Source organism: Gopherus flavomarginatus, chromosome 1 (genome assembly GCF_025201925.1).
Source record: "Gopherus flavomarginatus isolate rGopFla2 chromosome 1, rGopFla2.mat.asm, whole genome shotgun sequence".
Taxonomy (NCBI): domain Eukaryota; kingdom Metazoa; phylum Chordata; order Testudines; family Testudinidae; genus Gopherus; species Gopherus flavomarginatus.
Window position 1 is genome coordinate 135,346,187 of NC_066617.1, and position 15,454 is coordinate 135,361,640.

Sequence of the window (15,454 nt, forward strand, 5' to 3'; positions counted from 1 at the left end):
AGTTAGTCCTGATTAACACAAATGTAAATGAGTGGTGAATCAGACCCCTAGCTTCTAAGTAATGAAAATCATTCCAACTTCCCAGGTATAAAGAGATTCTTCTTCTGTCTCCCTGTCAGAGAGCCCTAATGATCAAAACTGGACAACATGCACACATTAGTTGGGGGTGGAACATCAAAAGTAATTTGAGTGGATAGTCTATGTATGAGACCTCTTATTTCAAATGTTTGTTACAGTTAAGGATTATGAGGTGTCAGAGCAGGAGTGGATGGTTAGTGGTAGAAGGTGATTTGGAACAAAGGAGCTTTTAGGATCTTGACAGAAAGAGAGGAAGATTATTTAGCACTGCCTCACAGAGTTCTTGTGCTTTGCTATTTTCAGTGTCACATGGCTGTGAAAACAGGGAACAATTAGTTGGAGAGCTAGAAATGGGAAAGGGAAGGTCACTGTCTTATTATATGTCCTGTTTGTGTTTGTGGTCAAAGCATAAATATGGGCATTTAAAAACATAGCTGTTCTGTTTTCTACATTGATTTTCCTTGAATAACTCATTAAAGTGCCAGTGACCAAAATGTTGATCAGCCTATTTGCTGCAGCTAATTCCTTATTTTCAGATGACATATGACTACTAAACCAGGAAACAGAAAAACCCGCTGCTATGATTTTGAGCACTGTATTTAAGGTCTTTTTTCCCCTTCTCCCTCTCCCTTACCTCCTTCAGATGCCTCCTATTGGAACGTGATGGTTTGAGACCAAATTCACCATTGACTGAGCGACTTATTCAAAAGGCATCAGCTGTTCATGCGATGGAGTAAATCTTAAATCTGTTATTCCTGTGGAAATAATAATTAGCACTATAATCAGTCGCTTTCTATGACATTAAAAGAATCAAAATAGGGAAAATATTGCATCAGCAGCCATATCAGATCTTCTAAATATCTGAGCTTTGAGAAGCTTGTTGTGGTGATTCAGCATTGTTGCTTGAGCTTCTGGACACCTCTGATTCTAGCAAGGTTCTGACCTAGCTGTGTTTTGCAGGGCGACAGTAGCAAATGAAGTAGATATCAATCATTTGTTTAAAGCATGCTGAGCCATTGGTTTTTCAGGAGAGCGCATCTGTCTTATGCTTATCAGGTTGCGGGATAACACTGCTATTACAAAGTTGTGCACTGTCAGAGTAGGTGGTGGTGTTGCTGTTCTAGAACGTGAGAAGGGATGGGTCGAGCTGTCACATGAAGAGCCTTTGAAAAAAAATTGACATGTGGGATGTACTAGGGAGGAATAAATGGTGCCAAAATGTGTAGAAAGTGAACTAATATGTTTGGCCCAAAGTGACTTTTGGGCTTCTCTGCCATGACCATAGAAGGCCCTAACTCTACAGAACCACTGCTGCAAATAGGGGCAGTATTTGGGAACCCTTTGCTTCCATGCAGTTCTGCTCCATTGGGCTCCTAATGCATGTGGAGGTGGGGGAGGAGAGAAGGAATTTGAATCAAGGAATCCACTGACAGTCTTCCTGCAGGGATTGCTTCAGCCATGGAGTTGCAGTAAAGGTCTGGGGAAACGTGAATGAGGACTTCTGCCACACACATGACACATCCATGCCAGAGTGACACCACCCAGCATGCAGCTAGACCCTTTTGGCCTGCTTGCGGGTTCCAGGATTTGGTTTCAAGTTCCTCAAAGGCATAATTTTGTATCATTTGCTATTAAAGTCATACAGGGATGAACTGATCTTGCAAGTCAACCATTTCACAGTTGTTAATCAAAACTTATTACTTCCTGATGTTCTTATTGCATTTTTAATGGAAGTTATATCCTAATAATGCAGCACATTTTTATAACATCAGTGGATAGTTTTAGAAAAATCTTTGGGCAATCTCTTAAGAATTGTATAGATCTTTTTTCGTATGTAACTGTGTTCCTTTGATTTGCATTAAATTAATACCTTACTCCTACATTACAAATGTAAGAGCAGACTTTATGACCATGTGATTTATGGCATTCCTAATAGTATCCTAAAGAATGTCATTATATTCAAGGAGATGGTGATTGATTATTTTTTTCTGAACTTAGGCATCACCAAAGTGACTAATGTATGAAACTGTGCAGTTTTTGAATATTTTGCATACTGGGATTTATCTTTCTGAAGTCAAGCTGTTCTATACACTCCACGTGTACAAGGAAACCACAGTCTGACTTAAGGATTTAAGGTATCAAGTGGAGCAACATTATTCTCCCTTCCTCCCCCTCCTCAAACAAATCCCATTATGGGACTCATTTTCAGAAGTGGAATTGGCACCTGAACCATCTTCCTTAAATAGGTGTTAGACATTTTTGTTGCTAGATAGATATACATTATAATCTTCTCTATCTTTCCCTGCCATCACCTCACTCCTTTATTCCTAGAATGAGTCTGCAGTGATTTCTTTTAAGTGTTCTAGATCCATAGTTACTCTTTGCATAGTTAATCTTTGTCAAATTGGAGTGAACTGTAACTACATTAATACTTAGGAGTTTTTTATGCTGAACAATCCCAAAGTGCTTTTTGAACTGCAGACACAGCACCAATGAAATACAGCCATAGCTGAGGTGGAGAGAAGCAGCTACCACATACACAACAGGGGGGTGAAAACTTGTCCAAGGACACTGGCCCCAGCTGTGCCTCCTTCTACATGGATATTAATGTTGACACTTTCTGTAGGACAAACAGAACCTCTCTTTAAGGTCCCATAGAGATAAAACTCCGTGGTACTACCTTTATCTACCTCAGAGGGAAGTTGACCCTACAGTGAACTTGTACAGTTTGACTATAGCTGATGTAACGACTTCTCCAGCTGCTGCTTACATTTTATGTTGTAACTAAGCATCATTCCTCCTACTACCACAGCCCACAAGTGTTGCACAGAGCTACAGTTCTGAACTTCTGCTCTCGCTCCACGAAAGTGTTCATGTAACAGGCAGACTTCTGTCACAAACAAGGATGTGCGTTCATTAGAGAGATGGTTAGTTCAGGGAACAGGTATCCGACAGTACTGTGGTCACACCCAAAAGTACTAGGTTGATAACAGTCCCGCCTTTTCTGTATTTAGTGATGGCTACCACATTCTGAGAGTAGATTTGAGACCGAAACCTATTTAACAAGGAATATCAGGCAAGGGGGGTCGTGTCTCTTCCTTCTGTAAATTACCCTGGCAACGGTCATAAGATGTAAAAAAAGACGGAGGAGGGGAAAGACACACGTAGTCCCAACTTTAAACTACCAAACAGCTGTTCAGAGCATTGTCTATAAACCCTAAACACCGTGAGCTGTTTCAGGTTTGTTTTTCCTATCAGGCCTTGATCCTGATATCACTTTAGCCTTGTGCTGTTAGAAGCATTAGTTGCATGTTGTTTCTTTTAAATTTAAGCTGTGCTGCTACACTTGCCCTTTGAAAATACAACCCTAAATAACAAAGGCTCAGATCCTCCATGCTAGTTTGGCGCTGAAGTCCACCATTTAAGCACCATTGAAATTTCCCAAATGCTGTAGGCATCTAACTGTACCAACTGGCATTTTCAAAGCTACCTAAGCCCTGACATCATCCCCCAGCTAATGTGCAGCTCAGGGGGACTAACTCAAGCTGAGGCCTGAAGCAGGATTCTCAAAACTAGGCAGGGGAATGCCTGTTCTGCCAGTGTAGCCTTATCCTGTAGGCATAGTATGACCACACCTAAGACCTGTCAGTCACTGCAGAAGGGCTGGATGCAGGCCATAGATTTGGTGGAAGGGACATGGCACCTGCATAAAGAGAGCCTGGGGCACACAGGGAAATGGGGCAAGCAAGTATCTAGCTTGAGCAGGAGAGTGAGATTGTTTTGGCTATTAGTGTAATAGCTGCCTAACTGGCTGACGACTCTTCGGTGTCTAACTGCAGGAGACGGCTTGTGGCTGAGGATCCCAAGCACGGAGAGCTGTCTGTCTCTGGCCCATAAGCCAAGTACATCAGGTCAGCCATTCAGATGCCTGCAACCCTCTCCCTGGCATTTCACTCCTGGCTCTACACTCAGCTTTCTGTCTTCCAAGGATCTCTTTTCTAGATTTTGAACTCTCCCCATTGTGTGGGGAGCCTAGGTGCATAGCTCAGAGCTGAGGATTCCACTAGACAGCAAGCCAGACAGGGCGTAGGCATTTCAACACTGAGCAGAGCAATGCCTCAGTACCTTTGAGGCCTAGCCTACACTACAGAGTTAGGTTGATGTAAAGCAGCTTACAGTGACCTAACTCCGTAAGTGTCTACCCTACAACGTACCTCCCACCAATGTAAGTCACCCACTACACCCACCTAATAACTCCACCTCCACAAGAGGCGTAGGGCTTAGGTGGAGGTCATTAGGGCAATGCAGTGGACCTGTAGACACTGCATTACTTACCTTGCTTGTTGGCTATCAGTGCCCCTGCTTACAGGTGGAGCCCCTGCTGCCCCAGGGCTGACAGCCCGAGCTGTGAGCCCAGCGCCGGGGTTGCAGCTGGAAGTGACTTAGGGGCACAAGTCCCAGTGAAACTCAATCATTTAGGAGCTTTTGAAAATCCCACTCTTAGTGTAGTTGATATTCTTCTTAGGTGAATATTTTGAGCCACTGCAGCCTAGGGTAGGAGGCATTCCTGAAAGCCAGGGTTATGCCAAGTCTTAATAAAAAAAAAAAATCTAAAGCAGCATAGCCACAGGCAGATCTCTTGAAGCATAAAAGAGGGGAAGGCGCTGACTGTGGAGACCACAGCTGGAATACTGTGTTCCCTTCTGAGCACCTCATCTGTTGGATATAAATTGGAGAGTTCAGAGAAAAATCATACAAAGTGATTTAAGGGGTTAGGATGAAATACACATATTTAGTTATCCCATTAACTTGCTTGACAGTAGTTTACTTTTGTAATGTCTAATAAGAGATTTAGAAATGTCTCTTCACTCTGAAAAAAAACAAACCTATGATTTATTCCTAAACAATTTTCTGTTTAGCTTTCTGGAAACATATTCCTTAATTGTTCCCTTAGTTTGTCCAAGGGAAATTCCAAGCAGAAACATGTGGGGCCACGTTTTCACAGAAGCATTTAATACATGGAAGGGAAATGCATGCACAGTTCTTATTTACTCCAACAAGGAATCACAGAGGATGGACTTGAACTCTATGCTTTGCAGCAATAACTCACCACTGAGAAATAGGTTATTATAAACTCAACGCCTTTGTTCTTTACAGAAGGTATTCCTTTACAGATAGATACTGTGCCTATAAAATAGTTTGCTACAGTGTTCTATGAAATATTTCATGTGATCTTAGAGTATTTGCAAGAAGTGACTATTACTCTCACTTTACAGCTGGGAAAAAAAGAGAAGGTAAAGTGACTTGTCAAACGTCAGAGTGCATCAATGTCAGAGACAATGACAGAAGCCATTCATGCACCTGAGGGGAGAATCTGGCCCATATATCCCCCAAAAAATTAAAATTATGACAATTTCCTGTATTTATTTACTTTAGCTTTCAGTGAATAAATTCTTACCCTTCTCTGAGCAGGTAAAACAAACTGTATTAAGAAGCTTGCTCTTCTAGTCACCATACCCATGACTGAAAGATTCCAGTAATTTTTAATCTTTCTTCGGTAAGATATACAGCTGTGAAAATAGAGGTGCCACTGGATCCAATATGTTATTGCTAAGCATGAAGCTAGTATTGAAGAGGGAAAGTGACACCTAGTGACCAACTGAGATATCACTCAATATTTTGTGAGATAGCTCTGCCTAAAAGATAAAGGCCAACAAATGGATACCTAAAATGAGGCACCTAAATAAAAGTGCCTGAAATTTCAGGGGTACTGAGGAGCTGTGGTTCCCACTGAAGTATGCCATAGAAACTGGCACTTACAGTACCTTACAGTTTTGAATCCTTGTTTGTTCCAATGAGAGTTGGTGTCTTAGTTCTACACTGGAAGGGCAGTATCTGCTGTGTGGGACCTGCCATAGTCACAGTCACAGAAAGTTACTTTTGGCCAACATGGAATAAAGCTAATGGTATTATCCTTAATATGACTGCCACTCAGCTTCACTGTAGAGATTCTGCCTTGACCCTTTCCCAGCATTCCCTTCTACCTTGTTTCCTGCTTAAGTTTTAAGAAAACCATATACCTAGCCTCAGTGTTTGGCAGGTGTTGGATGTCAAGTGCCAGGGAACAAGGGTGGGGGCCATGAAGGGCATTAGGATGCTGAGCATCATGGCACCTGGAAAATCACAGGCACAACACTGGGATCCACACAGCCTGCGTTAGGTGCCTAGGGTCCCTGTACAATGAAGGGGGGAGAAGAGCGAGGTGCCTGAGAATGTGACCCACAAAGCCAGCATGAGAGGTGGCACCTTGCCTAAGTGAACCAATGGGAAATGCTGATGATAGGGTTGTATCCTGTGCCCTGGCTCTCTTGCCGACCTAGGTGACATGGGCTACATCTACACTGCAAAAGGAAAAAAAAATACTGGGTCAACTGACTTGGGATTGTGGGCTCAGACTACAAGGCTAACATATAGCAGCCCCCCTGGGTCTCAGAGCCTAGGTTCCAGCCTGAGCAGGAACCACTACCCCACCAGTTTTAGCCCCTACAGCATGCGCCTCGCAAGCCCAAGTCACTTGACCCAGGTTCTGAAACTTGCTTCTGTGAGCTTTTGTTCTTTTGCATTGTAGAGGTCTCCTTAGTCTGGGCTGCTGTGAGGCACTTAGTGCTGCTAGCAAGCCCTGATCTGGGAAACAATAGGTGCTCCTCCACCTAAGTCGTGTGCCGTGCCTAAAATAAAACAGTTGCGGGGAGCGGGACCACTTATAACCTTACCCGAGTAGTGGATAGGGTATGTACCCAAGATGCGGGTGACCCTGTCCCAGCTCAAACTGCCCCCACTTCCTCCTGAGCATGCATAGAGGATCCACTCCCCCACTGCCCCGCCAACTTAGGTGGAAGAACTATCTTCCCCAGTTTGAGAAGTGCTCTGGGGCACTAGGTGTCTAGATGCCTAGTGTGAGGCAACAGTATGCACACCCAGAGGCAGAAACATTGGTGCTCAAGCAATTTAACTGCAAAAACTTAGGCACGGAGTGAGTTTAGGCACCTATGGGGTAAGGTGACAGCCAAGCAGCAGTTTTATAGCTTGCAGTGGCACCCAAAAAATGGGACTTAGTGCCAAAGGACTTTAGTGGGTGGCACCCTAACTATATAATTAGCTCTTAATTTACCACTTAAACAAAAATATTTTTAGGAATTACAGCTTTCTGTTACTGCATGTTTCCTTTAATGGGAGTGGAGGAAAAGGGCTGTATTTGCAGCTAATGTTGCAGGATTGAGCCTGGGAATAGTTAGCCCAAAAGGCTATATTCAGGCTAAATTGAAGAAATTTAATTCCAGATTCCTTGACCTATGCCCTATGCCTGTTCTACAGCCCAGCCTCTGAAAGCAAGCCAGTTAGCCTGAGAACCAATCCTGCTGTGTTTCATAGCATGCCATTAGCCAAATTGAATTACTGAGATGTAATGACCCCTTTTCTTTCTTTTTTCATGCTTAGCTACTGTCACTCATTTTGGAAGCAAAAGTCTGAGTAGTAGCCCGAACAAACATCTGCTTGGTTTTATGGTGCCTGCAGAAGCGATTCTAGGGTTTCTCCTTGTGCCTAATGCATGCTAGGTGGCAGTATAATTCCATAGTAGGGGAATTCTGTTCACTACTCTTCTTTGCCGGTGGCTGAAGTGGTCTGAGAACACCCCCAAGACTCCAGCTGATGGATGTTATCCCTATTTAAGCTGATGTCACAATCAGCAGCTACTGAGTTCTGTGGCTAGATAAACCATACAAGCATTTGTCCTTCTCAGCCTTCCCACTTGCTATTTATTACAGACTTTCGAGGGGGAATGGGGTAGCGTGCGCCTATGTTACTCATGGTATTCCTTTCTTGTAAAGAAGCCCACCTACCTTAGCTTTTGGGAGGTCAGGCTTTTCTTCCTAATTCTTTGTAAGACCAAGGCCTCTTGCAGCAAGATACTGGTTTATGGTTGATGTGTTCAGGTTATCCAGAGGAACCAGGAGGTTGATGTGACTTCTTCCTTCCTCACATCAGTTGCCTGTGGAGGATTTTTTGTTTTTAATTCCTCAGGATCATTTCTCTAGATTTTGAAATCCCCTCCAGATCTGTAGTCAATACTATGTGAACTTAGTAGCAGAAAGCACCCAAAATACGTGGCAAACTTCTCCTTAAATTATTCATAAATGTTAATTTATTCTTAGATGCCTGCTTTTCTTATCCCTCCAGCATCCTAGTTGGCCTTTGTTTACAGTCTTAACCTGATTCCAGACCACAGCCAAGCCCATATGAATAGAATTTTATTTGAATTTCTAAGGGAGCTGGGAAAGAGAGAGGAAGACCTTGCTCAACTCTTAGCCTAGCTAGTAGTTAGAATACTCCCTGGGATGTGGGCGAGCCCTGGTTCAATTCCTCCACCACACACACCCATTTCTTCCCAAGGGGGAGAAAGGCTTTGAAGAGGGGTCTCAGGTGAGTGGCCTAGCTGCTGCGCTATAGGATATTTCTGATGTGACATTCCCTAAATCTCTCTTGTTGAAGTTGTTCCACTGTGGTAAATAATTAAGTCACTGAAGTAGGGATCCTGGTTCTCCTACCTCCCAAGTAATTGCGCTAACCCCCAGGCTACCATCTCATTCTCGCGTGTGCTGTCTTTCTCTCTCTCTGGCCCAATGATTCTTTCATCATTTAGCCACAGTGGAATAGCTGCAACAAGAGAGAATGAAGGGAGTCTCTCCCCTCCCCCCCAGCAGAATATCCCATTGTTCAATGGTTAGAACACTCCCCTAGGGGGGGTCAGAGATCCCTATTCAAATCCCTTCTCCCCCTCAGGTGAGACTTCAACAGGAGATGTCCTGCAATCCAGGTGAGTCTCTGCCCTGTGGTTAGAGAAGTTATGGTCTCCCCCCCTCCTTTGCCCCCCAACTCTGATTTCTTACTAAAACAGAATAGGGGCCTAACACCAAGAAGGGATTCTCAGCTGCAAATCCTAAGCAGAGGGAGGCACCTCCCTCCAGCTCAGACAGAGTCTAGTCTACACTACATACCTGTATTGGTAGAACTACGTCACCCAGGTGTATGAACAATCCGCACAACCCAGTGACGACGTTGTACTGACCCTCTCCCCCCCGCCATGTAGACAGCACTATGTCAGCAGGAAAGCTTCTTCCACTGACATGGCTACTACCTCTCAGGGAGGTGGATTAACTATGCCGATGGGAGAGCTCCATCCCATCGGTTTACAACAGGGGTGGGCAAACTACGGCCCACGGGACTGTCCTGCCTGGCCCCTGAGTTCCCGGCCGGGGAGGCTCACACCCGGCCCCTCCACTGCTGTCTCTCCTCCTCCGCTGCTCGCTCGCTCTGCCGCCAGTGCAATGCTCTGGGCAATGGGGCAGTGAACTCCTGGGGCAGCGCAGCTGTAGACCCCAGCTGTGCTGCGTGGTGGCGGCAGCAGTGTGGCCTAGCTGTAGCTCTGCCAGCCACCGGAGCTCCAGGCAGTACAGTAAGGGAGCGGGGGGTTAGATAGAGGGCCGAGGAGTTCAGGGTGGTGGTCAGGGACGGGGCTGTGGATAGGAGGTGGGGTGGTCGGTGGACGGAATAGGGGGTTGAATGGGGGCAGGGGTCCTGAGGGGGCAGTCAGGAAGGAGAGGGATTGGATGAGGCGGTAGGGGGGCAGGGGTTCCAGGGGCAATCAAGGAACAGGGAGAATTGGATGGGGCAGGAGTCCTGGAGGAGCCATCAGGAATGAGGAGGGGTTGCATGGGGTGGGCGGTGGGGTCTGGGAGCAGTCAGGGGACAGGAAGCGGGGTGTGTGTGTGGAAGGGGCAGGCATCCTGGGGGGGAGGCTGTCAGGGAATGGGGTGGGTTAGATAGTGCAGGAGTCCTGGGGAGGGGGGGCAGATAGGAGGTGGGAACCAGGCCATGACCCCCTCCCCTAACCGGCCCTCCATACAATTTCTGAAACCTGATGCGGCCCTCAGGCCAAGTTTGCCCACTCCTGGTTTACAGCATCTTCATTGAAGTGCTACGGTGGTGCAGCTGCACCAATGCAATGTTTTAAGTGTTGGCCTGCCCTTCGGCACCAAACTCGGAGGGGGTGGGGCTTAGAACAAATCCATCGCTTTGGCATCTCCCACTAGCTAACTTAGGCAAGGAACTGCCTAGTGTGCTAGCTTTTGTGAATCCCATTCTGAGGCACCTGTCTCCCACCAAACTCAGGCTTTGTGAATCCCAGTGATTTTTCAAGATGTCTTAATAGCTCAGTGGTTTGAGCATTGGCCTGCTAAACCCAGGGTTGTGAGTTCAGCCCTTGAGGGGGCCATTTATGGATTTAGTTGGGGATTAGTCCTGCTTTGAGTAGGGTGGTGTTGGATTAAATGATCTCCTGAGTCCCTTCAAACCCTAATAATCTATGAAAGTGAGGCACAGTGATGCTCAGCATCACCACACCTAAGTTCCTTTGTGAATCCAGCCCTTATGCATCTAAAACTCATTGACAGTCAATGAGACTTAGGTGCCCAAATCAGTTAGGCACTTTTACATCTTACAAAATGCATCTAGACTGCACTGTATTGATGACAATAAAAATCAGCATTGTAGCTTGCCATAGGTGTGTGTGTAAAATCTATAGCAAGAGTTATTTATTGATCAGCCCTTGCCAGGACATTTCCCCCCTTCTGAACAGTGGTACTACAGTTGCTTCCTCTCAATCTTTTGCTTCTTCCATGACTGTCTAAGTCAGGGGTCAACAACCTTTCAGAAATGGGGTGCCGAGTCTTCATTTATACACTCTAATTTAAGGTTTCGCATGCCAATAATACATTTTAATGTTTTTTAGAAGGTGTCTTATATAACTAAACTAGTGTTTAAGAAACTTCATTTAAAATGAAATTAAAATGTTGATCTTATGCTGCCGTCCCGCTCAGCCCGCTGCTGGGCTGGGGCTCTGTTCACCTAGGCCGGCAGCAGGCTGAGCGAGGCCTGCGGCCGGGACCCCGGCTGGCAAGGGTCTGTCAGCCAGAACCCTAGACCAGCAGCAGGCTGTGCGGAGCCGGCAGATGGGACCCCAGACTGGCAGTGGACTGAGCGGCTCAGCCCACTGCCACTCAGGGGTTCCATCTGCCGGCTCCTGCCACCTGGGATCTTGGCTGCCAGATCTGCTCAGCCCGCTGCCAGTCTGGGGTCCCGGCCCTGCCCACATACAGTGGGTACCTACCTTCTCCCTGGTTCTGGCCCATTCTCTTCCTCTCTCTGCACTGAGCTGAGGGTGGGAGTGGACCGAGCACAGGGCAGGGGGTGAAGGTCTGGCCAGGAGCTAGAATGAGGGAGGGGGCTCAGAGTTGGGGCAGGAGGTTTGAGTGTGGGGCAGTTACCTGGGCAGCTCCCATTTGGTGTGAGGGGTGCAGGTGGGAATGTGGAGGAGGGGTGCAGGCGCTCCCCTTTGGTGCTCAGGGTGGGGATAGGGATGTGGCGGGTGCATGGAGTGTGGGGGGCGAGCTGGGGATGTGGGAGGGGGGTGCAAGAGTCAGGGCAGAGGGCTGGGGACCGAGGGCTGGAGTCAGGGCTGGTATATGGGGGAGTGCAGGTGTCAGGGCAAAGGAGGGGCTGGGTATGTGTGGGGGTACCAGAGTCAGGGCTAGGGTTGTATGTGTGTGGGGTGGGGGGGATGGAGTCAAGCAGAGGGCTGGCTGTGTATGAGGGAGGTACAGGGCTCAGGGGTGGGGCCTCAGGGGTTGTGTGCAGGGCTCAGGGCAGAGGGCGGGGGAATGTGTGCATGGGGGGGGTCAGGGCTCAGGGGAGAGGGCTGGGTGACTGTCCCCCTAAGAACTCCCAACCCCCCTGCTTCTTGTCCCCTGACTATCCCCTCCTGGGACCCCTTCCCCCAACTGCCCCCCAGGACCCCACTCCCTATGTAAGCCTCCCTGTTCCTTGTCCTCTGACTGCCTCGACACTTCTTCACAACCCCACCCCCAGACAGACCCCGGGACTCCCTTGCATATCCAACCACTCCCCGCCCCCTGACAGGACTGCCAGAACTCTTGACCCATCCAACCCCCCCTGCTCCCTGCCTGACCCAACCCCTCTCCACACCCCTACCTCCTGACAGGGCTCCCCTCTGAAACTCCCGACTCATACAACTCCCTCCTCAGGTCCTTGTACCCTGACCACCCCTTCCAGAGACCCCCCCCACCCTAACTGCCCCCCGGACCCTCTTTGCTCCCAGTCCCCTGAGCCCTATCCACCCCTCACCCGCTGACAGACCCCGGGACTCCCATGCCCCATCCAACCTCCCCTGCTCCCTGACTGCCCCCTCCAGAGACCCCCCACCCCTAAAGACCCATCCCGGGATCCCACCCTCCCATCCAACCCACCCTGCTCCCTGTCCCCTGACTGCCCCCACCCCTTATCCAATCCCCCCCCAGCCCTGGACCCCTTACCACGAGGCTCCACGCAGAGCCAAACATGCTGCCCTGTGGGAGCACACAGCCCCACCCCTCAGAGCGTTGCATGTTTGGCGGCACGGCTCCGGCTGAGCAGGAAGCGTTTCTGCCTCCCTGCAGAGCCAAACGCTGCCCCGCGGGAGCTTGCAGCCCCAACCCCCAGAATGCTGCACACGTGGTGGCAGGCTCCAGGGGAGGGGGGGGGAGGCAGGGGAGGGGCCGACGGCTTGCTGTGCTCGGCTGGGCACTCTGGCCCAGGAGCATGGACCCCACGGCTTGCCATGCCAGGAGAGTGGGGCCATTTGCCCACCCCGTGCGCATGGCTATGCTTCTGCTCCCTGCCCTCGCGGGGGGGAGCGGAGGGCAGAGGAAAGCGGGCTGGGCTGGGCAGGATTTTTAATGGCATGCTGGAGTCCCAGCAGGCTCCAGCATGCCATTAAAAATCGGCTTGCGTGCCGTCTTTGGCACACGTGCCATAGGTTGCCAACCCCTGGTCTCAAGTAATTGCTCATAGAAGATAGCGTCCCCAATGCCACATAATTAAACATAAAAGATATCTGACAATCGTAATTTGATATTCAATTTATTAAAAGACATTTTGTGATTGCACAGCTCAGTTACACACAACTTCACAAACTGTTCTGTTTGATGCAGCCCTTCATACTTAGCTGTGTATGTAGACTTATCTGAGGTCTCACTACAGTTGCCCAGGTCAAATCAAAGTCCAGAAACACAAAAGTAAAAAGCCTGGAATAGCAGTATTAACTGGCTATATTGCTCAATCGGTTTGATTATGGCATAAGCTTACATTACAACATATTACATTACACATTTAACAACAGACAAATAGAAATATACACTATGTGAAATGTGGCAGAGTTAACATTTCTTTTGGAACTTTAATGATGAGCAACACAGGAGAAAATGTAAATTTGTCTCTCCCCACCCCACCTTTCTTATGTGTAAAGAGGACCTGAAAGATATGTCAAATGTTTCTCCAGCTTTGTTTTTTGCATTATAAATGAAGGTCTTGTGTACTATGGCTGATTCTGTGGCAACTAAAGGTCTAGTGACATTCATTAATTACTAGAGACAAAAGCTGAGTAATAGTACTGATTTTTATACTCTATCAAATAGGTGTCTAAAAATACTAAACTCCAAAGCCTATTGAACATTTGGGAGAAATTAGTGTTTCAGAATCAACCTCCACATCTTCACCCTTCAGCTGAGATGCCAAAGCACTCAATACACATCTTGGAATGCCTCCAACAGGTCCTCCACCACCATGGATAACTAGATTCTGTATTTTTGATTTTTTTTTAAAGTTGAAAACAAACATTCTTTGATTGTATAAAGGCTTGAGTCATTTACTGCATTTTCATTTCCTAGTCTTACACCCTTCTTCCTCAGTGGGAGCTTGTCAATTCCCAGCAGCTCAGTGAGCAGCTCCAGCCTGCAATTTGTCTAACTCCCATGCCCAGGATATGGTTACAGCTTGGCTAAATTCAAAACCAGTTCCCCTCCCTCCCCACCCCCCTCCGTCCCCCAAGCCTAGCAAAATGCAATAGTCTTTAAACATGCCACATTATAAACTTCAGTAGTTCTTGCTGTAGCAGTTTTCCCCTCCCACTAGCCAAGGGAGTTTGCTCACTCTTGCCAAAATGAGTCACCTTTGAACAGAGGCATTGCAGCCCAAAAGGTGAGCTCTTAGAAAGTTAGTAGGGGATGATGGAAATGTGATCTTCATTACCAAAAAACCGGCTGAATGAGAGCTCAACAGACTGCAGATCTGTTATTAAAACAAGCTTGGTCACTATTAGGAAAGTTACCCATTATTGACATGGGGTAATGCTAAACATGGTTTATATGAAAATGTAGACCAGAACAATCTGGTAAGACCCGAACCACTTCATAAACAATAGTTAGAACACTGTTATGACTATGCTTGGCTCATCATTGTCAGCAGTGGGTAATTTTCCTAGCATACAACTGGCCATAGAAAATGAAGATTACATAAACGAGGAACTAACAAGTTCTTGTCACGTGAGCACGTTCTACTGCACCAGAGTGATGAAGAACACCTTTAAAGACGTTCACTCTACACAAGTCATGTGATGTCCCTGGCACAACGAAAATTACTGTCCATCCTGTGTGACAGAAAAACATCAAAGCACCCCAAGACATTACTTCTGTCCTACAGCATTTGCTGGACAACTATCCACATATGGAAAACGTAATACACTAAAGGCAAGGTTTCAAGTGAATCTCAGCCAAGCCTTTAAATTTATGCATGTAATCATTAGCAACTGAAACAACCAATTCTGGGACATGCCTTTTCCCAGTCAATTGTTATGGTCTGCCTCCAGCTTTCCTACCTACAGATCCAAGTTGCACAGAAAATCTGCTATAGAGTTGGAAACAGAACCATGGCTGACAGTATTCTGCTCTAACCATTAGGTTAACATTGCTTGTGCACCAGGAGGAACTCTTCCTTTTGAGACCTTGTTCATTACATCAATTTAAAAGAACAGAATTTTTCTTTGTCTAGTTACTGATTTTAATCTAAAATATTGACATCGACATATAGTACTCCAAGAACACCACCCTGTCAAATCCACAGTGAACTAATTCACAGGTTCCTTGGAAATGATAGGGTAGGCAAGGGAAAGAGCCACCTCAGTAAAGGCATCAGAGTTGAATGACTCATGATTCAGAGCACTACAAAATCTAAAAGCCGTAAGCATACAACAAGTTGTCAACTATATTAAACTAGAGTAGACAATTTTTCTCTCAGTTGAACGTACTTCTCAAGAGAAATCCTTTCTAGTTAGTATTTCCAAAGTTTACTGTTGCTGCACAAAGAAGAATCATAAAATTCCACTCCCACATCCCCAATTCTGACCCCTCCTGTGTGGGGCTACCCT

At 46.9% G+C, this 15,454-nt stretch overlaps 1 protein-coding gene across 3 annotated transcripts in view; it reads left to right on the top strand.

Annotated features, from left to right (window-relative positions):
- TTC38 (tetratricopeptide repeat domain 38) overlaps window positions 1-1,984 on the top strand; it is a 144,621-nt gene extending 142,637 nt beyond the window's left edge. For all 3 annotated transcript variants that reach the window (XM_050965953.1, XM_050965945.1, XM_050965981.1), the window contains one exon: window positions 722-1,984. In XM_050965953.1, coding sequence (XP_050821910.1) covers window positions 722-815 — 94 coding nt within the window. In that variant the 3' untranslated portion in view covers window positions 816-1,984. The remainder of the gene's footprint in view (window positions 1-721) is intronic.
- Window positions 1,985-15,454: the final 13,470 nt, after the last annotated feature.